This window comes from Papio anubis, chromosome 8, assembly GCF_008728515.1.
Source record: "Papio anubis isolate 15944 chromosome 8, Panubis1.0, whole genome shotgun sequence".
Classification (NCBI taxonomy): domain Eukaryota; kingdom Metazoa; phylum Chordata; class Mammalia; order Primates; family Cercopithecidae; genus Papio; species Papio anubis.
The window spans coordinates 98878244-98906214 of NC_044983.1; the positions used below are offsets into that span (position 1 = coordinate 98878244).

Below are 27971 nucleotides of genomic sequence, written 5' to 3' on the forward strand. Positions count from 1 at the left end.
GACCTTATAAACTTCATAAAAATATTATATGCTGAGCCACAATGAAATATCCTTTTCTTATAAAAGGTAAAACACAAAATCTTCTAAGGTTCGTTCAGTGAAAGTTCTAGAAGAAAAATTTCTAGGAGAAGCTGACTAAACTACCTTCAGTTTTCTCCACCTTTACTCAACTTCCCTTGGGAAGATTTGTGCTGTTACAATTTGAATTATGCTGGGCACTAAACTCTGGCCCAAATGTGAACAATATTTAGGTGATTATTTTGAAAACTTCATTAGATATTAAAATAAAAGAAAAATTAAAATAGCAAAGAAAAATCAAGCATAAAAGATATGAGTTTTGATGATGAGATAATTGTAACTATACAGCAATCCTAAAGAATTAATTCAATTTTGAAAGCATGGTTTCCTTCCCTTTCATGTTCCTGCCTCCATAGGACAGGGCATCTCATTTACCATCACAAAAGAGCTGTTTTCTTGACAAACTTACTCATTCTTGGGCCAAGGCTTAGGAGCCTGGTTTGAACGTCTCAGACTAATTAAGATCTTCCCACCCAGTTCAGGTTTTAGCCTGAGGTATACAACTTACCCATAGTGTTTTACTGGAATTATAGTTGACACAGTTATTTATCCAAAACTTTCTTACTGAGGTTAACAGATCTGAGCATTTCTCACTGAGGTTAACTTCTTGAGTGTTCTGTGAGACACTGACTTAAAGGACTATCATCATCATCATCATCATCATCACAAAATGGTATGAATCATTATCACCATAACACATACACAGTGACAACAGAGTAGTCCTTTCATAGAAACACATAGGGAATGAAGAAGGAAAAAGTATCCTGGGTAGACAGTTATGACCTCCTACCCTCTGAGTTTGAAAAGTGTTTAATCATTTTTCATTTTTTCTAATAAAAAGATAGTTAAATTAAAATGTTCATTTGGACCAGGAATGGTGGCTCATGCCTGTGATTCTAGCACTTTGGGAGGCTGAGGCAGGTGCATTGCTTGAGTCCAGGAGTTCGAGACCAGCCTGGGCAACATGGCGAAACCCTGTTAAAAAAAAAAGGTTCATTTGCAGGTGAGCTAGAATGTGAAGTAATGTTTCATTGATTCACTTAACCAGATAGATTTAAATTTTTTTCAACATTTATGTTAATAATAAAAGCTAAAAGCAGTAGAAAAAGTTCCTCAACATTTTAAAAGAAAATAATATTCCTATACCTGGATTTTTTTTTTCAAGTCTCAATATTTTAGGGTCAAAACATTGCCTATCAGTTGTTGGCTTATTATCAGGGCTTATTGATTTTAAATTAAATTCAACAAATATTCAGTGGTGTAAAAGACACTGTGCTAAGAGAATAGGCAAATATAAAGACACACAAGACACTTTACATATTTTCTTTTTCTTTTTAATTTTTTATTTTTGAGACAGGGTCTCTTTGTTGCCCAGGCTGGAGTGCAGTGGTGCAATCTTGGCTCACTGCAACCTCTGCCTCCTGGGTTCAAACCATGCTCCAACTTCAGCATCCCAAGCAGTTAGGACTATAGGCATGTACCTCTCCATGCTTGGCTAATTTTTGAATTTTTTTGTAGAGACAGGGTTTTGCCATGTTGCCTAGGCTGGTCTCAAACTCCTGGACCCAAGGGGTCTGCCAGCCTCAGCCTCTCAAAGTGCTGGGATTACAGGTGTGAGCCCCTGTGCCCGGCTGACATTTCACATGTTTTTAAGGAGTTCATAATAATCCAGTGGAAAAGACAGAACAACTATCAGAACTAATACCTTGGAATGTATTTTTTAAGGTTTGAGTTAGATAAACTGTAGTAGTTATTTGAATACTTACTGTTTATCGAATCTGCTTTTAGAAAGGAGTTTTAACATGTTATTAATTATCACCCCTATTCTTTGCTATGGTAAATTTAACTTTACAAAGATCCTTTCTTCCCTTCGTTATTAGGAGTACATTTAATAGAGAGAAAAATCAATAGATGAGTGCTAACGATCTTAATTTATAAATAAAATGTTGCATCACAGATAGCTGATTTTGCTTTCTTATTTTGCAGTGCAACAATTCAAGGATCATTTTTGTTAATATTTCAGGTCAATCATATTTGAATTAAAAATTTAAATTAAAAAATTAAAATGCCAGCCATCTGTAAATCTACAAACAACAGTTGTACTGTGAAGCCTTCATTATTAGAGACATATAATATTCTCCAATTTCAAGTCATAACATATATAAAATACATAACATGTGGTTTCCATTAATAAAATATTTTGTACAGAAATAGCAAAATATTTGTACACAAAGTATTGGGTCTGTCATCACTTCCATTTGCAAGGGATGAAGACTGCCAATATTAAGTCAGGTTTACAAGAACATCTTGGGTTGTAATAGTTAGGGAAGCAATAAAGAGGTCAAGGGAACAGTTATAAAAGAAATGAATAGAATATGTTTTCCCAGGTGCCACTTGGGGAAAAACACTTTGCTAGATCCAAAGGAAATAAGAAACTTAAATAGACATTTTCAAGGCTAAAAAACCTACTGATGGAGGAATAAATATAATCATCAAACATAGCTATTAGAAAATCATATTGGAGGCTGGGCCGAGGCAGGCGCATCACCTGAGTTCGGGAGTTTCAGACCAGTCTGACCAACACGGAGAAACCCCGTCTCTACTAAAAATACAAAATTAGCCAGGTGTGGTGGCACATGCCTGTAATCCCAGCTTGGGAGGTTGAGGAAGGAGAATTGCTTGAACCCAGAGGCGGAGGTTGCAGTGAGCTGAGATCAAACCAGGGCAACAAGAGTAAAACTCTGTCTCAAAAAAAAAAAAAAAAAGAAAGAAAAAAGAAAAAAGAGAAAGAAAATAATATTGGCCTCAAACTCATTCTGAAAGCAGAAATGGGATTCTGTGGGCTCTTGTTTTAGGGAGTGAAGCTGCGTGAGTGGGCTTTGGGAGGCTGATGCCAGAGGAGTACTTGAGGCCAGGAGTTTGAGGCCACCTTGGGCAACATAGTGAAACCTCAACCTACCAAAAATAAAAAATTAGCCAGACAGGATGGTGCATGCCTGTAGTCCCAGCTACTTGGGAGGCTGATGTGGGAGGACTGCTTGGGCCCGGGAGTCCAACGCTTCAGTAAGCTACGATTGCACCACTGCACTCAAGCCTGGGCAACAGATTCAGACCCCGTCTCTAAAAAAAATAATAAAATTTAAAAACAAACAACCAAACAAAACAAGCAAACAAAGCAAGTCAAGGCCATATTTATAGAAACTGACACTGTGGCCAGATGCAGTGGCTCACACCTTTGGGGGCCGAGGCAGGCAGATCACTAGATATCAGGTGTTCAAGACCAACCTGGCCAACACGGTGAAACCCTATCTCTACTAAAAATACAAGAAATAGCCGGGCATGGTGGTGTGCGCCTGTAATCCCAGCTAATTGGAAGGCTGAGGCAGGAGAATCGCTTGAACCTGGGAGGTAGAAGTTGCAGTGAGCTCAGATCATTCTACTGCACTCCAGCTTGGGCAACAGAGTGAGACTCCATCTCAATAAATAAATAAATGAATAAATAAACTGACATTGGTAAAGAGGTTGTCTTTAGTTGGGCCTTAAAGACAATGGAGTGGACACTGTCTGTTGGCTCCATAGCTAACATTCATTACCTGCCTTCCCATTACTAACAGCATCCAGACTTTAACTTGGATAACATATATTCTTTACCATAAGCTCAAGTACTTTGGGGAAAGCTGATCCCACTTCAAGCTTCAGTAGGGGGGCTGGGGAGGGGGCTGTGGCTTCTTTAAAAACAAACATTGGTACATTCAATTTCTCCCGCTTACATCATTTTTGGTTGGGGGGTGGGGATGGGTAATGGGAAGGGGAGAACATGACCCAACCAGGGTGAATTTCAGGACCCTTGTTTGAAATGCCAGCTAAGAAATGTCTGGGAAAACACCAGGAAGAGAAAACATCTCTGTTCCTCCAACACCATGTTGGATGGATGTGAAGCCTGGGACCAATAGTGATTTTGCTAGATGTAAGTTGAGGGCCAAGGAAATATATGGAGGAGTGTACTGCCAAGATACCTGCAAAGAAACAGAAGTAGAGCCACTGGATCAAGCCAATGTGAAGCCTGTCTTACTGCTGGACCAATATATTTTCTTACTGTTTGACTCAGTTTAAGTTTTGTTTGCTTGTTTTGTTTCATGTAGTTGAAAGCCTTCTGATTTAGATGGGTACATTTCAAATAAGTAAAGAAGTTAGAGTGTTTCAGAAACAAGTAATAAGAAATGCAAGTAAGTTAGAAACTCCTGGAAGATAAAAAGTAGACCAATATTTTGAAGACGGAGGGTGTATACAATGTAATGGTAAAGTGTAAAAATGTACAAAAAACAAAACAAAACAAAACAAAAACAAAAAACAACTGGTTCAGAGGCAGATGTAGAAAAATGTAAAACTTGAGCTATGGATTTTGGACCTTTTGTAGGCAAAGTCAGTTAACGGGTTTTGATTGGGGAATGTAAAAATAATAAACATTTACTGACTACTTATGTGCTGGGCATGATACTTATATTATCTCATTTAATTATTGCAATATTTAACAAAGTCCTATAATTTTTCCTGTTTTGCAAATGAGGAACATGCTTAGTACTGTGGCTGCTAAGCAGTAGAGCTGATATGAAACCCTTGCATCTGACCTCAGAGCAGGCACTCTTAACTAATGCTTTAGTCTGCCTCATAATAAAAGTGGTATTTTTAAAAGATTAATTTGATAGCAGCGAACAGAATAATTTGGAGGAGAAGAGTAGAAGAGATTGAAGCAAGGGAAAATAGTTCTTGCATAAAATTTTAGTACAACTGAAATATTACAAAGAAAGAATTGATGTATTAATACCTGATAATTGATAGTATGTAAGAATTGATTAGAAATAAGGAAACCATAAGGAATAATCATGGATGTTTTTAACATTCCTTCCTTGGGAGATTTGTGGAAAATGATGACACTAGTGACAGAAAAATGGAAGTCAGACAAAGAATTGGTTTTTTGTTGTTGGAGGAGATAGTGTATAAACTCTGTTTTAGATATATTCAGTTTGAGTTGATAGTGAAACCCTCAAGTATAGATGCTATATAGACAAACGGGAATGAATAACTGAAAATGGAGATACAGTTTTAGATATTAGCTTCATTGAAGTAATAGTTGTAACCATAATTTTATCATTAATCTTAAAGTGAAGGTAAAACAAAGTGAGGGCATCATCATTATTTTTTTAAAAGTTCCTGCATACATCTAGGGACCTTTTGGTTGTTTGCAAAAACTTTTGTTATCTACTTGGGAGGCTGAGGCTCAAAAATCTCAAAACAAAAAAACACAATCCAAAAAAAAAAAACCTTTTGTAATATTTATAGTGAACTTGGGTAAAAATTCTGCAATATTCTTTCATGAGTGAAGAAATAAGAAATAACATGTTTATGGTTGTACCTTATCATGGTCATGAAGTCAATACATGCTTATATAACAGGAACTCTACTGATAAAGTAAATAATTCCTATAAATGTATTGTTTTAACAGCGGGGTGGTCAGAATCCTTCTATTTCACTTTTGGTGCTTTTTATTTTTTCAAAGATTGTCATCTATAGTGTTAGGGTAAAATCTGGATATATCTCAATCATCTCTTTATAACATTTAAAAAATTCTATCTTCCCCTATTTTTTGTGACTATATTGAAAATATAAAATTTATCACTTTCATGCTACTATTTTTTTCTTTATGCTATCTCTATGTGATTTTCATTGTGATTCTGAAATCAACATCATTTGCTAACTTTTATGCTTCACATTATATACATATATATTGAGACAGAGTTTCACTCTGTTGCCCAGGCTGGGGTACAGTGGCATGATCTCAGCTCACTGCAACGTCTGCCTCCCAGACTCAAACGATTCTCATTCCTCAGCCTCCTGAGTAGCTGGGATTACAGGCACGTGCCACGACATCTGGCTAATTTTTGTATTTTTAGTAGAGACGGGGTTTCGCCATGTTGGACAGGCTGGCCTGCAACTCCTGGCCTGAAGTGATCTGCCTGTCTTGGCCTCCCAAAGTGCTGGGACTACAGGAGTGAGCCACTGCGCTTGGCCCACAGCATTTTTTTTTTTTTTTTTGTGAAAAAAATTGCTTAAAACGTAAAGATTTCAGAAATTAGTTGACATTAATGAAAACTAAAAAATAATCAATACTTTCTGTCTACTGACATAGTTAAGTATTATGATTATTTCCCAGCATCTATTTCACTCTTCCGTATTACGTGGCAATCATGTGGTTTTGTTGGGTCAAGCATATCAGGTAATCCTACTCCCTTGCTACAGAGATAGGTTCAGGTGAGTCAGACTTAAGTCATAAGAGCATGGCATGCCCTGGCCACAGGGATGAATAAAAGCTGCTCAAATCAGTGCACAGTTCAGAACTTCTATTGAATGGATATAGGAGTAGACTAGCTCAGATGTGGAAAGGCCCTGACTGTTTTTGTCAGCCATATTATGTCCGTGAAAGGAATCATTGTTAATATCAATACCATAGATAGCGAAGTACAGAACCAGAATGAAATTGAGTCCTGACATAATAACTAGGCTGCTGGAGGCCAGGTAATAAGGTTTCCATCTACCTGCTATAGCTTCTGAATGGTCAGCAGTTTTTCTATCAAGTGTGGGTTGGTATCCCTGCTTGACTTAAAATGAGTTTTACAGCTGTTGGGAAACAGGAGAAGGGGCTGGACTACACAAAGACATCCAAAACTAACACAAACACACATGGGTTTCCTGGTATGTAAATTCTTTTTGAGATTGGAGATCTCCCTTTACAGAACTTAGTATGTAACAGATTCAATAACCAAACTTCATGACCTCTCAATATTAAATAACTAAATGTGCAAAAGAACCACCATTATATAGGACAACAAAAGCTATACATTTTCTGTGAAACAGTATGTGCACAGATTTTCAAAGCTGTGAAAATACAATAAAGAACACAACACATTTTGGTCACTTTATTAAATGACATTAAATAGTTTAAGTTTCAACTACTAAACAGCAATTTGAACGGTGAAAACACAGATAGTATATTGTCATGCTTGAATGCTTTTCTTTAAAAACACAATTCCAGTCCTTATACATATTACAAAATAGCCTTAAAGGAAGAAGTGACGTCTTTTCTACAATACCTAATATACTCAATGCAGAATATTTTGTAGTCTTCCCTTAGCTATGCTCATTTTCCCTCCACTATCATAAAATCAGATCCATATTTATGTGCCCCAAACAAAACTTTAAGAGCAGATACATATATATCCCAGTAGCCCTTGTTTCCTTTGAGGGTAGAATGTTGTGAGGCTGTACAGACTTATTCTAACAGTAAAACAGGTCAATTCTTTTATGTGTTTATTACACTCCAAAATTGACCACATAGTTGGAAGTAAAGCACTCCTCAGCAAATGTAAAAGAACAGAAATTATAACAAACTGTCTCTGAGACCACAGTGCAATCAAACTAGGACTCAGGATTAAGAAATTCACTCAAAACTGCTCAACCACACGGAAACTGAACAACCTGCTCCTGAATGACTGCTGGGTACATAACGAAATGCAGGCAGAAATAAAGATGTTCTTTGAAACCAATGAGAACGAAGACACAACATACCAGAATCTCTGGGACACATTTAAAGCAGTGTGTAGAGGGAAATTTATAGCACTAAATGCCCACAAGAGAAAGCAGGAAAGATCTAAAATTGACACCCTAACATCACAATTAAAAAAACTAGAGAAGCAAGAGCAAACATATTCAAAAGCTAGCAGAAGGCAAGAAATAACTAAGATCAGAGCAGAACTGAAGGAGATAGAGACACAAAAAACCCTTTGAAAAATCAGTGAATCCAGGAGTTGGTTTTTTGAAAAGATCAACAAAATTGATAGACTGCTAGCAAGACTAATAAAGAAGAAAAGAGAGAAGAGTCAATAGACGCAGTAAAAAATGATAAAGGGGATATCACCAACGATCCTACAGAAATACAAACTACCATCAGATAATACTATAAACACCTCTACGCAAATAAACTAGAAAATCTAGAAGAAATGGATAAATTCCAGGACACATACATCCTCCCTAGACTAAACCAGGAAGAAGTTGAATCCCCGAATAGACCAATAACAGGCTCTGAAATTTGAGGCAATAATTAATAGCCTACCAACCAAAGAAAAGTCCAGGACCAGATGGATTCACAGTCGAATTCTACCAGAGATACAAGGAGGAGCTGGTACCATTCCTTCTGAAACTATTCCAATCAATAGAAGAAGAGAGAATCCTCCCTAACTCATTTTATGAGGCCAGCATCATCCTGATACCAAAGCCTGGCAGAGACACAACAAAAAAAAGAGAATTTTAGATCAACATCCCTGATGAACATCAACGCAAAAATCCTCAATAAAATACTGGCAAACCGAATCCAGCAGCACATCAAAAAGCTCACCCACCATGATCAAGTGGGCTTCATCCCTGGGATGCAAGGCTGGTTCAACATACAAAAATCAATAAACGTAATCCAACATATAAACAGAACCAAAGACAAAAACCACATGATTATCTCAATAGATGCAGAAAAGGCCTTTGACAAAATTCAACAGCCCTTCATGCTAAAAACTCTCAATAAATTAGGTATTGATGGGGACGTATCTCAAAATAATAAGAGCTATTTATGACAAACACACAGCCAGTATCATACTGAATGGGCCAAAACTGGAAGCATTCCCTTTGAAAACTAGCACAAGACAGAGAGATGCCCTCTCTCACCACTCCTATTCAACATAGTGTTGGAAGTTCTGGCCAGGGCAATCAGGCAGGAGAAAGAAATAAAGGGTATTCAATCAGGAAAAGAGGAAGTCAAATTGTCTCATTGCAGATGACATGATTGTATATTTAGAAAACTCCATCATCTCAGCCCAAAATCTCCTTAAGCTGATAAGCAACTTCAGCAAAGTCTCAGGATACAAAATCAATGTGCAAAAATCACAAGCATTCTTATACACCAATAACAGACAGAGAGCCAAATCATGAGTGAACTCCCATTCTCAATTGCTTCAAAGAGAATAAAATAACTAGGAATCCAACTTACAAGGGATGGGAAGGACCTCTTCAAGGAGAACTACAAACCACTGCTCAACGAAATAAAAGAGGACACAAACAAATGGAAGAACATTCCATGCTCATGGATAGGAAGAATCAATACTGGGAAAATGGCCATACTGCCCAAGGTAATTTATAGATTCAATGCCACCCCCATCAAGCTACCAATGACTTTCGTCACAGAATTGGAAAAAACTACTTTAAAGTTCATATGGAACCAAAAAAGAGCCCACATTGGCAACACAATGCTAAGCCAAAAGAACAAAGCTGGAGGCATCATGCTACCTGACTTCAAACTACATTACAAGACTACTATAACCAAAACATCATGGTACCGGTACCAAAACAGCATGGTACTGGTACCAAAACAGAGATATAGACAAATGGAACAGAACAGAGCCCTCAGAAATAATACCATACATCCACAACCATCTGATCTTTGACAAACCTGACAAAAACAAGAAATGGGGAAAGGATTCCCTATTTAATAAATGGTGCTGGGAAAACTGGGTAGCCATATGTAGAAAGTTGAAACTGGATCCCTTCCTGACATCTTATACAAAAATTAATTCAAGATGTATTAAAGACTTAAATGTTAGACCTAAAACCATAAAAACCCTAGAAGAAAACCTAGGCAATACCATTCAGGCCATAGGCATGGGCAAGGACTTCATGTCTAAAACACCAAAAGCGACGGCAACAAAAGCCAAAATTGACAAATGGGATCTAATTAAACTAAAGAGCTTCTGTACAGCAAAAGAAACTACCATTGGAGTGAACAGGCAACCTACAGAATGGGAGAAAATTTTTGCAATCTACTCAGCTGACAAAGGGCTAATATACAAAAGCTACAAAGAACTCAAACAAATTTACAAGAAAAAAACAACCCCATCAAGAAGTGGGCGAAGGATATGAACAGACACTTCTAAAAGGAAGACATTTATGCAGCCAACAGACACATGAAAAAATGCTCATCATCACTGGTCATCAGAGAAATGCAAATCAAAACCACAATGAGATACCATCTCACACCATTTAGAATGGCAATCATTAAAAAGTCAGGAAACAACAGGTGCTGGAGAGGATGTGGAGACATAGGAACACTTTTACACTGTTGGTGGGACTGTAAACTAGTTCAACCATTGTGGAAGACAGTGTGGCAATTCCTCAAGGATCTAGAACTAGAAATACCATTTGACCCAGCCATCCCATTACTGGGTATATACCCAAAGGATTATAAATCATACTGCCATAAAGACACATGTGCATGTATGTTTATTGCAGCACTGTTCACAATAGCAAAAACTTGGAACCAACCCAAATGTCCATCAATGATAGACTAGATTAAGAAAAAGTGGCATATATACACCATAGAATACTATGCAGCCATAAAAAAGGATGAGTTCATGTCCTTTGTAGGGACATGGATGCAGCTGGAAACCATCATTCTCAGCAAAAAACCAAACACCGCATCTTCTCACTCATAGGTGAGAATTGAACAATGAGAACACTTGGACACAGGAAGGGGAACATCACACACCGGGGCGTGTCATGGGTAGGGGGAGGGGGGATAGCATTAGGAGATATACCCAATGTCAATGACGAGGTAATGGGTGCAGCACACCAACATGGCACATGTATACATATGTAACAAACCTGCACGTTGTGCACATGTACCCTAGAATGTAAAGTATAATTAAAAAAAATAATTAGGCTGCTGGATTAATCAATTCTCAATTCTGATATCTATTTCTGAATTTTCTAGTTACATGAGCCAATAAATTTGTTTATTGTTTGTCATTTTGTATTGAATCTCCTTTATATGTTACTGGAAGTGTCCTAAGAGGTAGAGCTTTCTTTTTCTATTGATAAGCTAACTGTTGTTATAGAGGAAAGCCCTGTAGATTCCAACTTTACACCTCTATACTCAGTTCTTCCTTCTTGACTAAGCTACTCATGGCAGTTGCATAAGGCTTTGAAACTGAGCTTTATTTATTCCTTACTTACATGCGAGGAGTATGTGTGTTATCATTCTCACAGACTTACTTACAAATGAGCTCATTCCCTCAGGGGTGTTATGATCTTCCGGGATTTCCAAAGCATGATGTTTCTTAAGAGAAAATGATGTTGTTGAGCCTGCCAAGATTTCCCCACCTTCAATATGGTTTACAAAAATGCCATTTCTTAATTCATTGACCATCACATTAAAAAAAATTAAAGCATCTTACAAGAAGAAAAATATACATTTTGAAAGTAGTAAACAAAAAATAAAAACAATGGGATGTTTTCCTTGTCGACTCCTTGCAACACAGATGCCTAACTAATCCTCTATCAGTGCTGTTCAATAGAAATTTCTTTCAAGGTGAAAATATTTTATATCTGCACTATGCAAAATGGCAGCCACTAGCCACATATAGCTATAAGCACTTAAAATGTGGTTAGTGTAACTGAGGAACTGAATGTTTAATGTTACTTAATCTTAATTAACATAATAAATTAATCTATGTTTAAATTTCAATAGCCACATGTGGTTAGGATGGCTATGGTTAGTTCTACCATATTAGACAACACAGCAGAAGATCAACCCTAGAATACTGCAGGGTTAAATAAGTGGCAATTGAATGCTGCAGCCTAACAAGTGCACTTCTACAGTTTTTTCTTATCTTTGAGATGTTGTTCAATGTGCATTTAATGAGGTTTTGTTTTGTTTTCTTTTCCTTCCTTCTTTTTTCTTTTCTTTTCTTTTTTTTTAAAGGAGACAGTGTCTCACTATCTTGCCGAGGCTGGAGTTGAACTCCTGGGCTCAAGTGATCCTCCCATCTCAGCCTCCCATCTCAGCCTCCTGAGTAGCCGGGACTATAGGCGAGAGGCACACCTGGCTTACTTAACAAGATTTTATTAACTTAAATCGAATTGAGACTACTGGATTACTGTGTGGGCTCCTCTCTCCTTCACCTATCACAGCTGTCTGGTCACCAAGTCCTATTCCTCCTACATCTTAAATACATCTTAAAGATACCCCTCCTTTCCATCTTCATCACCACTGTTTACTTTCTATTTGACCTTTATCATTGCTTCTAATATTCCTCTTTATACCATTCTTGCTTCTTTCCATTTCATTTCCTATCTCCTCATAGAATGACCTCCCTAAAAACAATCTCACCATAACACTTCCTTGCTGTAGAATACACTTCCCCCACTTAAAATGTGGCCCGAGACCAGCAGTATAGACATCAATTGGAGCTCATGAGAAATGCAGTATCTCAGTCTCCACTTCAAACTAACTGGATCAGAATCTGCATTTTAACAAGATCTACAAAGGTGATTATTATGCAGATCCAAGAAGCACTGTTGCAGCATGAATTCCAAACTCCTTAGCATATCTTAGAGGGTCTACATGATTTGGTGCAGCTCAGTTTCCAGCCTCATCTCCAGCAACTGCTCCTTCTGAGCCTCTTCAAACCTACACTCTGGCCGGGCGCGGTGGCTCATGCCCGTAATCCCAGCACTTTGGGAGGCTGAGGCAGGTGGATCACGAGGTCGGGAGTTTGAGACCAGCTTGGCCAACATGGTTTGAAACCCTGTCTCTACTAAAAATATAAAAATTAGCCAGGCATGGTGGCACGCGCCTGTAATCCCACCTACTCAGGAGGCTCAGGCAGGAGAATCGCTTAAACCCAGGAGGCAGAGGTTGCAGTGAGCTGAGATCGGGCCACTGCACTCTAGCCTGGGTGACACAGCAAGACTCTGTCTCAAACAAACAAACAAAAAACAAACAAAAAACACTATACTACAAGTCATACAAAATAATTTGCAATTCTGTGTATCCAATTTTGTTCCTCTATCAAAATAACTCCTTTTTCCAGGTCTAGACCCAACTGAAATTTTTTTTTTCTATGTTTCTTCATAAGAATTAGGTATATCCTCTTTGTACTCTCACAGACTTTTACAGATATTACTCTTACAGAACATACCACAATGGATTATAAGTATTTGTGTGTCTCTTTTGAGGGCAGGCATTATTTCTTACACAGCTATGGTGTTCTCAATAGTTCTCAGTACATGCTTGCTGGTTCAATAATGTCTTTCAGAGGTACATATTAAATAATTGTAGTATTTCATAGAATCATTACATTTGAAAGCAATACAGAATCTTACTGGACCGGGAGCGGTGGCTCACGCCTGTAATCCCAACACTTTGGGAGGCCGACGTGGGAGGATCACCACGTCAGGAGATTGAGACCAGTCTGGCCAACATAGTGAAACCCCCATCTCTACTAAAAATACAAAAATTAGCTGGGTGTGGTGGCGCGTGCCTGTAATCCCAGCTGCTTGGGAGGCTGAGGCAGGAGAATTGCTTGAACCGAGGAGGTGGAGGTTGCACTGAGCCGAGATCGTGTCACTGCACTCCAGCCTGGTGACAGAATGAGATTCCATCTCAAATAATAATAATAATAAATTCTTACTGATCATTTTATAGAGAATTTTTATTTTACAAGGGGAAAACTGAAGCTTTCAAAGTTGAATGACTTTTACAAAATTATTGGCATGGTAACATTTTCTTTATATTAGACACCCCATAAAATATGCAGCTAATAAACATGGTACACTTATTTTTCTTTCTCTGGTATTGGGATGAACTAAATTTCTCTCCACTAGTAAGATAAAGAGTCTAATAAAGTTGGGTTATTCTTGATTTCTTCTGTTAATCCTTTCTTCACTCTTCCCTTCTGGGAAATGACAGGGCTTTTTTCTATCTCCTTTTCACTTTAGTGTTATATGATGCTAATCAGAAAGATAGTGAAGTAATTAGGGATGCAGTACCATCAGTACACAGCTGATAGTAAGCTTTGCATCTCCTTTCATCAGATCTAGGATGAGGTTTCTTGAATTTCATAGTGCCTGGCAGAGTAAAGTATATGCAGGAAAGCAGCTGGATCAGGCACTATCTAGATAAGATTAAATCAATCCTCGTAGGCACAGGGAGACATTTGAAGCATATAGCAGCCAGTCACATTGTGGAAGATAAACCCCCCTTTTGTTTCAGAAAGCTACAATTGTGGGAAGTCTTGGATTGCAGGCTATTCCTAATTTTCCAGATTTTGCCCCAAACTTCTATAGTCGCTTCCTATATGATTTTACATAAACGGTGATTACTTTTTTTTTCCAGTTGGGAAGCTTGCTATGACTTTATCTTCTTGCACTGAATATCAGGCCTATGTTGATTACTTCTATATCAATTATAACGCGTGTCTTACAAATCCCTGGGTAGTTTGACTCATTTTTTTTTTTTTTTGCCATGAATCTTTATAAGAAGATGGGCTCGGTATTCCTGGTATTCCTATTATTGACAGTTATTTCTGAATTCCAGCTGGTGTCAAAAATCTTTTCCTGGGGAGAATATAACCTAATTAGAGTGATTTATTCTTTTCTAGTGAGGAATTCATTAACTTTATTTCAACCAACATTTATTAAATGTCTACATGTAGTATTGCAATTACAGGATGGTCATGACATACTGTCTAGATTTTTAAGATTTTCTACACCTATTACATATTGTGCATCTGAGTCTAATTCATGTTACACTAAATTTAGCAAGACTATGTAATGTGAAGTGCAAACTGGCATACTGTGGGGAGTGAGAGGAGTTGTAATCAATAATCATACCTGATTAACAGGTTAAATAAAGACTGTCTTGGGAAAATGAGATAGTGTCAGACAAAGTGGAACATATGGTCACCTTAATTAAATATCAGTTTCTGTTATACTTGTATTTTCACATTTTAAGTATGATAGTTATTAGGGACCATGTTGGGTTAGATATAACTACTTTATGATGTCTATTATATGCCAGGCACTACAATAAAAGTGTACTCAGATTTAGTCAGGGAAAACAAATATATGCATACAATCATATTGAGCAAATGCATATAGTGGAATGAATACTGGACAGGGAGCCAGGAGACCTAGATTTGAAAATTAGCCTTGAATTTCAAGCACTCCCTTTGGTCACATCATTTAACCCCTCTGAGGCTTAGTTTTCTTACCTGTAAAATGGAATGATAACTAATTTTTCATAGAATGAGAAGGTAAAAAAATGTGACAGCACTTGACACAGTATGTGTCAAATAATGAATGCTTGATAAAGGGTTATCTGAGTTTGCTGATGTTCTAGTTTAATGAAAGACATCCAGAAAGGAAGCTAGAAGACTCACTCTCTTTGTGAAAACTTATTATGCAGATTTTTTTTCTGATCTTCCATTGCCAATCCTGGAGTCATATTATTTTGAAGCAAATCTCAGATATCACATCATTTCATCCGGAATTATTTTAGTATTTATTACTAAGGATTTATTTTTAATATCATTACAATACCATTATTATCCTAAAATTAACAATAATTCCCTATTATCCCTGAATACCTACTGACCACATTTCCAATTCTCTTATAAAAGTTTTTTCCAGTCTTTTAAATAAATTCAGAGTACATAGGCCAGGCACAGGGGAAGGTCGAGGCAGGAGGATCACTTGAGACCAGGAGTTTAATATTGGCTTGGGTAACACAGTGAAATCCTCTCTGTAAAAAATTTTTTAAAAAATTAGCCAGGTGTGGTGGTACCTGCCTGTGGTCATAGCTACTCAGGAGCCTAAGACCAAGAGGACCACTTAAGCCCAGGAGGTGAAGCCTGCAGTGATGCAGTGAGCTATGATTGTGCCACTGCACTCCAGCTTGGATGACAGAGCAAGACCCTGTTTCTAAAAAAAAAAGAAAAGAAAGAAAGCAAAAGAAAAAAAATTCAGGTTCTAAATGAAATTTCATGAATTATTTGCACTTGATTGATGTCTTTTAGTTGCCATCATACACCAGTCAGAATGGCTATCGTTAAAAAGTCAAAAAGTCAAAAAATAACAGATGCTGCTGAAGTTGCAGAGAAAAAGAAGCGTTTATACACTGTTGGTTGGAGGGTAAATTAGTTCAACCATTGTGGAAGACAGCATGGTGATTCCTCAAAGATATAAAAACAGAAATACTATTTGACCCAGCAATCCCATTACTGGGTATATACTCAAAGGAATAGAAATTCTTCTATCATAAAGACATGCAATCAACCTAAATGCCCACCATGGTAGACTGGATTAAAAAAATGTGGTACATATACACCATGGAATACTGTGTAGCCATAAAAAAGAATGAGATCATGTCCTTTACAGGAACATGGATGGAGCTGCGGGCCACTATCCTTAGCGAACTAACACAGGAACAGAAAATCAAATACCGCATGTTCTCACTTGTAAGGGAGTTAAATGATAAGAACACACGGACACGAGCTAAATGATAGGAACACACGGACACATACAAGGGAACAACACACACGGGTGCCTATCGAACAGTGGAGGGTGGGAGGAGGGAGAGGATCAGAAAAAAAAAAACTAATGGTACTAGACTGAATACCTGGGTGACAAAATTATCTATAAAACAAACTCTCAAGACACAAGTTTATTTATGTAACAAACTGAACTTGTACCCCTGAACTTTTTCTTTCTTTCTTTTCTTTTTTTTTTTTTTGTTTAGAGACAAAGTCTTGCTCTGTTGCCCAAGCTGAAGTGCAGTGGTGTAATCTCAGCTCCCTGCAACCTCTGCCTCCCACATTCTAGCAATTCTTCTGCCTCAGTCTCCTGAGTAGCTGGGATTACAAGTGCACGCCACCACGCCTGCCTAATTTTTCGTATTTTAGTAGAAGCAGGGTTTCACCATGTTGCCCAGGCTGGTCTCGAACTCCTAAGCTCAGGCAATCCACCTGCCTCAGCCTCCCAAAATGCTAGGATTACAGGCATGAGCCACCGCGCCCGCCTTACTCCTGAACTTAAAAGTTAAATAAAAAAGGATAAAGATGTAATTAAGAAAATAATAACATCAGTTATGCTACGTTTCTACCTCTATTAAAGTCCTATTTCACTTTACAGACGTGCTTATTGATTGCTAGGAGGGAAGCAAAAATAGAAACAACTTTATAATGCTATAAATGAAAGATGAAGTCTGGGCGAGGTGGCTCATGCCTGTAATCCCAGCACTTTGGAATGCCGAGGTGGGCGGATCGCTTGATGTCAGGAGTTTGAGACCAGCCTGGCCAAAAATGGTGAAACCCTGTCTCTACTAAAAATACAAAAATTAGCCGGATGTAGTGGTGGGCATCAGTAATCCCAGCTACTTGGGAAGCTCAGGCAGGTGACAGAGTGAGACTTCATCTTAAAAAAAAAAAAAAAAAAAAGACAATTATTATGTTCCCACTTTTAATATGAATGGCTCTATGAGTTTTATGACATAATAATAAATAACTTCCTATATTGCTAAATACACAAAAAGTAATTAATAATGCTTACCTACACTAACATCCATTAAGCTTTTTATTATTTTTTGGCCTTGAATTCCAATAATTAAACTTTACTAATCTCTAGCTTCTTTTCCAGGAACAAACAATGTATGTTTCTCTCTGAGGTTGTGCTCTTTGGCCATCACTAATATAATACTATTATTTTCATTAAAATGAAATTATAGTCCTATAACCAATAGCCATGTACTTTGAGTTGCTTCTACAATAATGGTGATTAACTTTGGATGAACCAGTCATATTCTCTCACCCAGTTCCTGGTCAAGAAATAACATGTTGTCATCTGACAACTGGCAAAGATTAACAGTCAGCTGTGGCCACTGCACTGACTGACTCACTCAGGGATTTAAACCATGACCTTGGCCTCATTATCATGCTGTTATAATCTACTGAGCAAAATAGTTACAAAAATAAATTCTGAAAGCAGGAAGCAAAATTCTGTTATTTGTGTCTCCAGGCCCAAACCATTATGCATCTGAGTCCATTGAGTAATTCTACTAGTAGGCATTTTAGACATGGGTGAAGAACTGAAGACAGGATATCCTCCTGAAAATCAAAGCCGATCATGTCAGTTCTCTCACTAAAAAACCTCCACTGTCTAATGATGTAAGTTCAAATTCTTCAGCACAGCATATAAGATTGTAGCATAATCTTACCAGAACCAATTTCTCCAGCTTTATGTTTTGCTACAACTCCTTGCCTCCCTTTCTTCATACTCTAACAACTGTAATTTTCTCATTATTTTGTGACTGCTCATGTATTTTTTTCAGTATGTATTTATTGAGTCTCTATAATATATGAGACACTGATAAGCCCTGGGGAAACTGAAATTAAAGGCACATTATTTGATCTTAAAGAATTCATGGTCCTGTCGAGGAAACAGACAAGGAAACAAATGGCCACAACACACTGTGACAAGTGCTATCTATAAGCACAGTAGGTACACTGGTATGACAGTCTAGGGAAAACACGTGGAAGAAAGGGAGAGAGAGGGATGAGTATATGGTGAAGACAAAGAAATTAACTAAGAAAGTTATGAGAGAGGGAGTAGAAAAGGTGATCTAAGTTGAGGGAATAGAAAGTCACAGAGATGAGAAAATTCACATATTCAGTAAAGTGCAAGTAAACTGTCATGGCTGAAGAGGAGGATGTGTTTGTAGGCTGGGTTGGAGGCAAAGCTAGAGAGGTAGACAGCAACTTAATCCTAAAGGAATCTGTACAGCTTGGCAAATACTTTAGATGTTACTTATTTGCACTGCTTTTCCCCTTTTTTGAGAATGCTTTTTCCCTTTTGCTGCCCAACTTAGACAAATATAATGTCAAATCCTCTTTCCAGAAATTCATTGAACAAATATTTGTTGGAACACCTACTATGTGCCATGTATTGTTCTAAGTGTTTGGGATACATTAATACAATTCATACTCTGTCCTTGTGCTTATATTGAAGTACAAGGAAGTAGATGATAAATATAATAAACTGGTATATATTTAACTTGGAATACAAATACAGTTGTCAGAGAGAGTGGTAAGTGCCGTGGCAAAAAGAAAAAGTAGGGTAAGGTAAAGATCATCATAATGACCAGGGAGGGTGTGGGGCAGGTAGGAGTATTTGACAATTGAGCAAAAATTTGAGGAAGAGGGATTTAGCCAAGTGAGTATCTTAGTGAAGGGTATTCTAGGCACAGGGAACAGCTCAAGGAAAGCCTAAAAGAAAGTACTAGGAGATGAAGTCAGTGATCATGTGGGACTTGTAAGCCATTTAAAGAACTCTTGTGAATGAAGTGGGGAGCCACCTTGGGATTTTGACCAGCAGAGTGTTTTGATCTAATGTTTTAGGAGGCTTCCGGTTTGGCAGTGTTGAGAAGAGACTATAGAGCTGCAAGAGCTGCAAGCATAGAAGCAGGGAAACCTGTTATGAGAATCTATAGAAATGCCCACCATCTAGGCATATTTACATGCAGTAAGGGGTGCTGCAATGATTCTGAGCATCGTGAAACACCCAGCTTTTGTAGCAGAGTACTAGGTCCTCAGTAAATTCTAATGAGGTAACTATTTTAGTTTGTGACTTTAGATATACCTCCTAATACCTATTTACTTACAAGTAGCCCTTACTCATATGTAAAAATGAAAGTCCACAGAATTATAGATTTCAAGAGCCTATAGGAACTGCAGAAAGGACTTGCGGGTTTTTTGGTGTTTGCTTGTTTTTTATTTTTTGAACTCTGTCACCCAGACTGGAGTGCAGTGGCCTGATCTCAGCATACTGCAACCTCCGGCTCCCAGGCTGAAGTGATTCTCCTGCCTCAGCTTCCAAACTGGCGGGGATTACGGGCGTCTGCCACCAGGCCTGGCTACTTTTTTGTATTTTTAGTATAGATGTGTTTTCACCATGCTGGCCAGGCTGGTCTCGAACTCCTGACCTCAGGTGATCCACCCACCTCGGCTTCCCAAAGTGCCAGGATTCCAGGTGTGAGCCACCATGCCCAGTCTGTTTGTTTTTTAATCTTTCTTTCTTTATGTTTTTGAGAGGGAGTCTCGCTCTGTTGCCCAGCCTGGAGTGCAGTGGCATGATCTTGGCTCACTGCAACCTCTGCCTCCAGGGCTCAAGTGATTCTCCTGCCTCAGCCTCCCAAGTAGCAGATATTACAGGCACCTGCCACCATGCCTGGCTAATTTTTGTATTTTAGTAGAGATGGGATTTCACCATGTTGGTCAGGTTGGTCTCGATATCCTGACCTCAGGTGATTCACCTGCCTTGTCCTCCCAAAGTGCTAGAATTGCAGGCATGAGCCACTGTGCCCAGCCAGCCTGTATTGTTTTTTAAGACAGGGTCTCACTCATCACTCAGGCTGAAGTGCAGTGGAGCATTCATAGCTCACTGTAGCCTTGAACTCCTGGGCTCAAGGGATCCCCTTGCCTTGGCCTTCCAAAGTGCTGGGATTACTGGTGTAAACCACAGTGCCTGGCCAGGACTTGCATTTTGGGATTAGTTGATGGCCTGTCAAGACCTTGAAAATTCAGTGATGAAGACAGCTGTTACTTCTAAAGTTCAACAAGAACATTGCAGTTTTGACTCAACTTTAAATGTGTTCATACACTGAGGGACAGGCCAAAGTAAAAGATAATGCTGTACAGGACACAGTCAGATGAAGATTTTAAGTAAAACACTGTACCAAAACAAACTAAACACCTCTAAGATCCATATTGTAGAAAGACCAAAAGACAGAGATCTTGTGAATACATTTTACTTTCTTTAGTTCTGAGCCTAGCGATCTTCTGTCAAACTGGGGCAAGTACTTTGAAAAGGAGTTCATTTACGCTAAAGTCAATTTAAAAATTCTATATGATATATATTCTATGTATGCGACATATAAATACTGTGACAAATTTTTACTTCGTCCAGGTGTGTGAGTAACAGTGGAAGATTGTTTAAAAGACTTCCTTCCACTCCTAAGTAGTCCCTTTAATAGGAAAAACACATCTAGTTGTAGTAAAAACTGTAAAAAGGAAACACAGTAACAGTAACCTCACTGACTTCTGCTTCATTCCTGTAAAAAGTCGTATGTTCCAGTGATACTGGCTCATGCCCATTGTATTTCATGAGCGGGCACTGTCTCCAGGTAGGCGAAGCATGGGTGGGGTTGCAGGGAGACACAGCCTCAGGAACCCAGCATGCTAACCATATGACTGCTAGAAATCAGTGCAGGGCCCAGAGGGTGACCCTCTACTGTAAAGGAAGCCAAAATCGTCTAATTTGGACTTCGACTTTGAAGTTCACATTTTATATACTCAAAATAACTAAGCTATTTTAACCTCAAAAAGTTTAAACCTCAGAGCAGTGTGTATATTCTGGCTTCTGGTTCTGCTTGGGTTGATAGTTAGCTGGGGTTGGGGTGTTTGTTTTTTCAAATCTGGCATAGAAATAGTTGAATAAGGCAGACTGTTCCACCCATTCCTTTTGATTATTTTTAGTTCTGCTCTCCTCTCTTCTGAAGGAGCAGTTAGTGCATTTTAGCAGTACCTAGGGTTTCCTAAGCGAAAGTCAAAGATACATGTATTTACTGGTACATGTCATTGTGTATGAGAGGAAAGTATGGATAGTAAACGTCAATTTCAATTTGAGGTAAAAAATTCTGTTCTCTTTTAAAGTGTTGGCTTTAGTTGTCGCTTTTTTTTTTTTTCTTCTTAGTTTGCCACTTTTTTTCCTTCTCCGTTATCTATTTTGCAATGCATATAGTGTAGTTCTCAACATTTGTTATACCTTAATCACTTGGGGAACTTTAAAACTATATTCACGGCCAGGGTCCTAACACCAGAGTCTGATTCATTTGACATATGGGCCCAGGTGGTATTTTTAAAAAGTGACCCAGTGAATCTTCAACTCAGATGACTAGAAAAAGAAAAAAAAAAAAAAGTGAGACAAGTAATTTTAGAGTGCAGCTAGGGTTGAAAACCAGCATGGTTTCAAAGTGGCTTAAAAATATCTAGGTTCTAGTTCCAGCCCTGCCACTTACCAGCTGGCTATTCTTGGTGGTCTTCTGTTTCCCATAGGATGATGAGGTTGGATTAGAAATTCATAAAAATTGTTGAATTCTAAAACAAAATTAAATAAACTGGGATTCATATAATTTCATCTGGTTTGCTCAGCTCCAAAGAGATGAAAATGGAATTATCTGGAGTATGAGAGTGTTGCTTGAAACAAATGAGTAATAATTTAAAAAAACAGCTCTTAAGTAAACTTTTCCCTCTTCCCAATTACAAGGCATGGGAGAAAAGAAAAACAGACATTTAAGCTTAGAAATCACAGGAGACTTCCAGGGCTGCTTTGCCTGTCCCCAGCTCTAAGTGGGGAGCTAGTCAAATGGTACCTGGGGAACAGAGGAGGGAGAGCGCTCACTACACAGCAAGAAGGTAAATATAATATAAACCCCAAAGGCTTTACGTTACTCATCAGACCACAATATGGCTTGGTACTAAGCAGGGCGCGTGTGGAAGTCTGGGTGGGGTGCGCACACACGCTCACCCGTGTGTACACACACACACACACTGGCACACACACCCCAGCTCAGTCACCCGCATTGCTTGCCCAGGGCGCCCGGAAGAGCAGGCGAGCCACCCGGCCCCGCCCCGCCCCCTCCGGGAGGGCTCTCGGGGCGGTGCCCAGCCCCGCGCAGAGCAAAGGACAGCGGCGGCCACCTCCGTTCTCCAGCAGCTGCTTTCTCGTCTTCCTTTGTCCTATGTTACTGAACCCATCTCCGTGCTTCGAAAATCTGACTCTAACTCGATCTCTTCGCGTCTTCGCCTCTTCTTTCTAGACTAGAGTGAACGCCAAAAAGGGCCTGACAGACAGAAGCCGTTGGCCCCAGCACCGGCCCAGCCCCTGTCTCTAGACGATTCTTACTCCTTTCACCCTCACAGCCTCCAGTGGTCGCGTCATCTTCGCACCCTCCCAGCCAACCCTAACTCTCCTCCTCTCTCACCGCGCTGTCCCGCGTCCTCCCCTCCGGATCCCTCCGCACATTCTCAGCGTCCAGCGCAGTTTTCCACAACTTCCTCACGCCCTGCGCCCCTCGCCCTGTCCCCGCCCTCTACACCACCTGCGTTCCCCACTCGCTCCAACCTTCCTTCCCCGCTATGCCCCCTGGCGGGCCTCCAGCTCTCTGCCCCTTTCCTGGCCCCCATCCCTGACACCCAGGGACCCTTCCTTCCTACTCACGTCCTACCTCCTTCCAGGATCCCGCCCCGACACTTCGGAGGCCCTCCCGCTACGCGCACTCTTTCTCTTCAGGTCCTGACACCCGGGTGCCCCCTCCCCGTCACCCACCTTCAGCTCCAGCCCTGACTCTCGGGCGTCTTGCCACACTTACGCTCCCCGCCCCGGTCTCCCCCCACTCCCCCGCCTCTACCTCCCTACCTGCCACACCTGGCACCCCTGCCCCCACCCCCGCTCACACTCTTCCCCCCGCCCCCGACATCTCGGGCGCCCCCTCACACGCTCGTATTCTCCACACTTCCGTCCCCGAAAACTCGGGCGCCTCCTCCCTTCACGCTCAGTCTCCCCTCCCTCCCCGACCCGCCCCGGCCCCAGCCTGGAGATCGCGCTCGGGAAGGGAGGCTGCCGCCCGCGGGGGGCCCGCGGTGCCCTGGCCTGGGCGGCGAGGAGGTGACGCGGCCCCCGCGGGAAGAGCCCGGGAGGCGGAGGGGCGGAGGAGGTGCGGGAGGCTGCACTGAGCGGCGGCGGCGGCGCAGGGCGCGCGGGCCCTCCGCGCCGACTCCATGGACCCAAGGGGCGGCGGCGGCTGAGCGACCCTGGGCCGGGCGCGTGATGAGGAGGGGCCGGCGCCAGACCCTGCTGCACGTCGGAGCTCGCCTGGATCCGGGCGTTGGCAGCCGAAGGGCCCTGGCCCCGGGACTCTCCGCCGCTAGCCCCTGTCATACCTTCTACACTTTCGCTTCTCCGCTGTAGCCCGGGGTGGAGTAGGGGGGTGGCGTTGGGGTCTCCGCGGCGGTTTCCGGCCCCGCGGCCCTCTCCCGGGCGTGCCTGGAGGAGTTCTCCCTCTGTGGCGCGCGGGAGCCCTTTGACGCGGCAGCCGGCGGGACGGCTGAGTTGCTTCTCTGGGAAACCGTCCCCGCTTCCTCACGACCCTCCCCGCTCCCGCCTGGGTGCCCCTCGGGCCGGCAGTACTCTGCCTCCGGGCACTCGAAGCGAGTTCCCGGGGGGCTGGTTCGCAGGCACCCCTTCCCCTCGGAGGCGGCGCGCGCGCTCCCGGCCCCCACCGCTGCCGGACACACTCGCGCCCCGGTCCGCCTGTCGCCCTCCCGCCTGCTCCCTCCAGTCACCCCACCCTTAGCTGTCCCCGCCACCTTACTCCACCACCCTCCTCTGCCTCTCCGCGCACTCCGCGTCCCGGCCTCCAGCTCCCCTTTCCCTTGAACCGCTCACTTCACAGCCCGTCGCCCCCGGGAAGAAGAAACATTTCCCGAAGCGCACTCCTCAGCCCTCCCTCTCCACACGCTCGCCCTCCCCTCCCCCTGCTCTTTCTTGGGGGAGGGGGGCTGTCGCCTTGGATTGAAGGCCATTGATTTGTATGTATCTGTCCCAGCGCTGGAGGCTGCCCCAGCCGCCGCGCCGGTGCCGCTGCTGCCAGTGGAGTTGCCTCCCCGCTTCCCTAGGGTGGTTCGGCTCCACCAAACATGTCGGCTCCTGTCGGGCCCCGGGGCCGCCCGGCTCCCACCCCGGCGGCCTCTCAGCCGCCTCTGCAGCCCGAGATGCCTGACCTCAGCCACCTCACGGAGGAGGAGAGGAAAATCATCCTGGCCGTCATGGATAGGCAGAAGAAAGAAGAGGAGAAGGAGCAGTCCGTGCTCAAGTAAGGACCTGGCTCCATATTCCCGCCTCTCTCCCTGCCCTCCGCCCCCTCGGCCGCTGCCCTGCGGCCGCCTGCGCGCCCCAGTTCGCCGCCCTCCCTCCCGCCGGCGGCGCCCAGGCCACGAGGGCTGCGGCCAGCGCCGGCCGCCCGGGCTGTTTTCTGGGTGTCTGAGCGCGGGGGTGTGTGTCGGGGAGGGAGGGCGCCAAGGCCGGCTGAGGTGAGGGCGGCTAGCCTTAGGGCGGTGTGATTTTCCCTGGCGCCTTTCCGGATTTCCCCGCTGGTCATCTTGGCTCCGGGGCCCCAGCGGGACTGGGGCTGAACCCAGGCTCTGCGCGTACCCTCTCCTTTCCCGCCGCGCGGAGACTGTGACTGGGGCACAGAATCCAATATGGCCGTGCACAGGTGCTCCCTGGCCGGACCCAGGCGAAGGCGCGCTGGCAGGGGATGCGGAGGCTACCCTGGTCCCATGCCTCCGCGGGGCGGCTCTACCAGCCACGCGGGACAGAGCAGGGCTGCCCACGGTGGCTGCGGGCAGCGGGCGGAGGTGCGGGCGAGGGGCCTAAGCTCTGTCGCGTCTCGGGTGGGTGTGCGTCCGCCGCCATCTTCCAGCCCCTCCCCCTCGGCGAGTGCTAACACCCTGCACTCTCCTGCTCTTCCTGTTTGCAACTAGTAAATCTGTTTAATCCTGAAGAGACTCCAGTTCCTACCATCACTGCAGTTTGGCATACTCCCTACCTTGTGAAGTTCTACTATTCGTGCTCACAGTCTTGACAGCCCGGGTTTTTCCGAGGGTGGGAGGAGTGAAAGCAGCACCCAGGCATCCGTTTACCGGCTCTGGAACTTCAGCACCAGGGAACTGTCCAGACAGGGTTATCTTTAGCTCTGAGACTCCTTTTCTGGTTAGTCTAGCAAAGAGATTTGTTTCTACAAGGTTTGCTTTTGAATGTTTTATGGTTATTTTATTTCTCAGTTTGTGAAAGAGGTTGTTCAGAAGATGTGTAACCTTTTTATGTTTTTCCAACTTGGACTTTTTCTTTTTTTGAAGTGAGTTATTCAGATGATTCTTTTGCGTTTTATCAATTACACGTTTCCTATATTCTCTACAGAAATATACAATTGAAAGTTTAGAGTTCCTCTGTGAAGGAACTAATACACTCACTTCAGGTACATTTTAAAAGCAGGTTGTTGAATTTAGTTGTCTTCCATGTACTTATAAAGAAACAGGTTTCATTGTCAATAGGTATACATTTTCATATTTTAATGAAAAATACAACTTTAATTTATAGTAACAAACAAATATTCATAAATCTTAGAGAAAGATACTATTTCTCACAAAATATTGAGTGACTAAAACAGCAAATATGTTTCTGACATAACTGAAATTAAGAATTTCTTCATGAAAGCTAATTTCTAGGGTTGAATACTTATTTGGGAATGCTATTTATTAACAGCCTTGGGATATGAAGAAATTAAGAAACTTAAGCAGTTTACTCCAACTATTGGAAGAATAAAGCATTATTTTTAGAAGCTTTTTGAGCATGCTTCTTACTGTGCCTGACTTTATTTTGTATGCTAATAATGCCAAGCTTTTGATGACTTGCAGTTTGATATTTAAATATGAACTTTTGCCTTTTACTATCATTGATAAAAATCGGTGTGGCCAAAATGATGCTCCAGTTAAATGTAGTTTTTTTTTTTTTTGACTTACCTATTTAAATATAAAATGTGTTTTTATTTCTTCATAGTAGGAATACTATGTGGCTAGTTCACTGTAGTTCTAAGTTTATTTATTGTTTTAATATAGAAATTTAAGTGGATTTTTAAGTATTAGGATTATTCAAAATGAACAGTATGTTAGAGATGTTGTAAAAGGGTTTTCCAGGTAACTACATGTGTATATATTGTATCTGTATGTAAACCTACATACTATTCAAATACATATAATATTTACGTATTCATATTTACATAGTTTAGATAGAAACAGATGTTCTCTAAGTACCTATTTATACAATCTATAAAATTACACTGATGAAAAATATATATTCAGATTTATTTTAAATATTTATTTGCATTGCCACCTAACTTAGTCTTAGGAAGGGGTCGTACCTCAAAATGACTTTCATGGTTTCACAATTCTTGTTATATTTATTTTAACAAACAGTTATTTGGAGGTTAAAGCATAATATATTTGGACATTTGGTTTTAAATGCTCTTAATTTCTTTTTAATAAAAGAGTAGGCAAGGAAATGAGGAAATGAATAAACTTTATAATGGAATTATAGTAATGAGAAACAAAAATTATTTTGAAGATTTTGATGGTTTACTAAATAATACATTATCAATATTGAGTATTAAATAACAAATAAGTAAGAAAAATAATACTAACATTCTTCAATGGTTACTATTTCCCATGAAGTTTTGGGGTTCACTTACCTGGTCATCACTATCCTTTGTTTCTTTTTAGTGCTGTTCATTACATTGGAAGTTAACATGTATTTTAAGAGTAGAGAGAAAAATAAACTGAAATTTAAATGCATGTCTGCTGCCTTTTAACAATTATGTTAAAAAGTACGTTTGATGTGTGAAGATATTTCAATGGTTAGATAAAAATATTTTTGCATGATCTATGAGTTTCAATGGCTATATTAAGTATTCATGCAAAGTGGAGAAAAAGCAGGAATTTGAACCTTATTAATATTTAATATATAGATGACAATACCTAGGTGCATATAATTTTAAAGTAAATATGCATGTAGTAAAAGATTCATGCTTGAGATATTTTTAATAAGAGAACTGAATGATCAAAACTGAGACCATTATTGTTGTCTTTCACCTTAGGAGCCTGAATAATTAAAAAGTACTCCTAATTATTAGTAATTTCTTCAAAGTTCAGCTGAACATCCACATAGGAAGTCTATCATAATCAAATAATACCATTTTACATGTGAGCAAGGTACTATAATTTTGGAAGCATTTAAAAATCTCAGTAGAACCCCAATCAGTAATTACTTTAAAAAATCCTTTCATGTGT

At 40.9% G+C, this 27971-nt stretch overlaps 1 protein-coding gene across 2 annotated transcripts in view; it reads left to right on the forward strand.

Moving 5' to 3' along the window:
* The first annotated feature begins 24239 nt into the window (after positions 1-24239).
* LOC116268679 (regulating synaptic membrane exocytosis protein 2-like) overlaps positions 24240-27971 on the forward strand; it is a 132238-nt gene continuing 128506 nt past the window's right edge. Inside the window, exon 1 of one of the 2 annotated variants that reach the window (XM_031650134.1) lies at positions 24240-24940. In XM_031650134.1, the coding sequence (XP_031505994.1) occupies positions 24765-24940 (176 nt within the window). In that variant the 5' untranslated portion in view covers positions 24240-24764. The remainder of the gene's footprint in view (positions 24941-27971) is intronic. The other variant, XR_004175852.1, reaches the window with a different exon arrangement.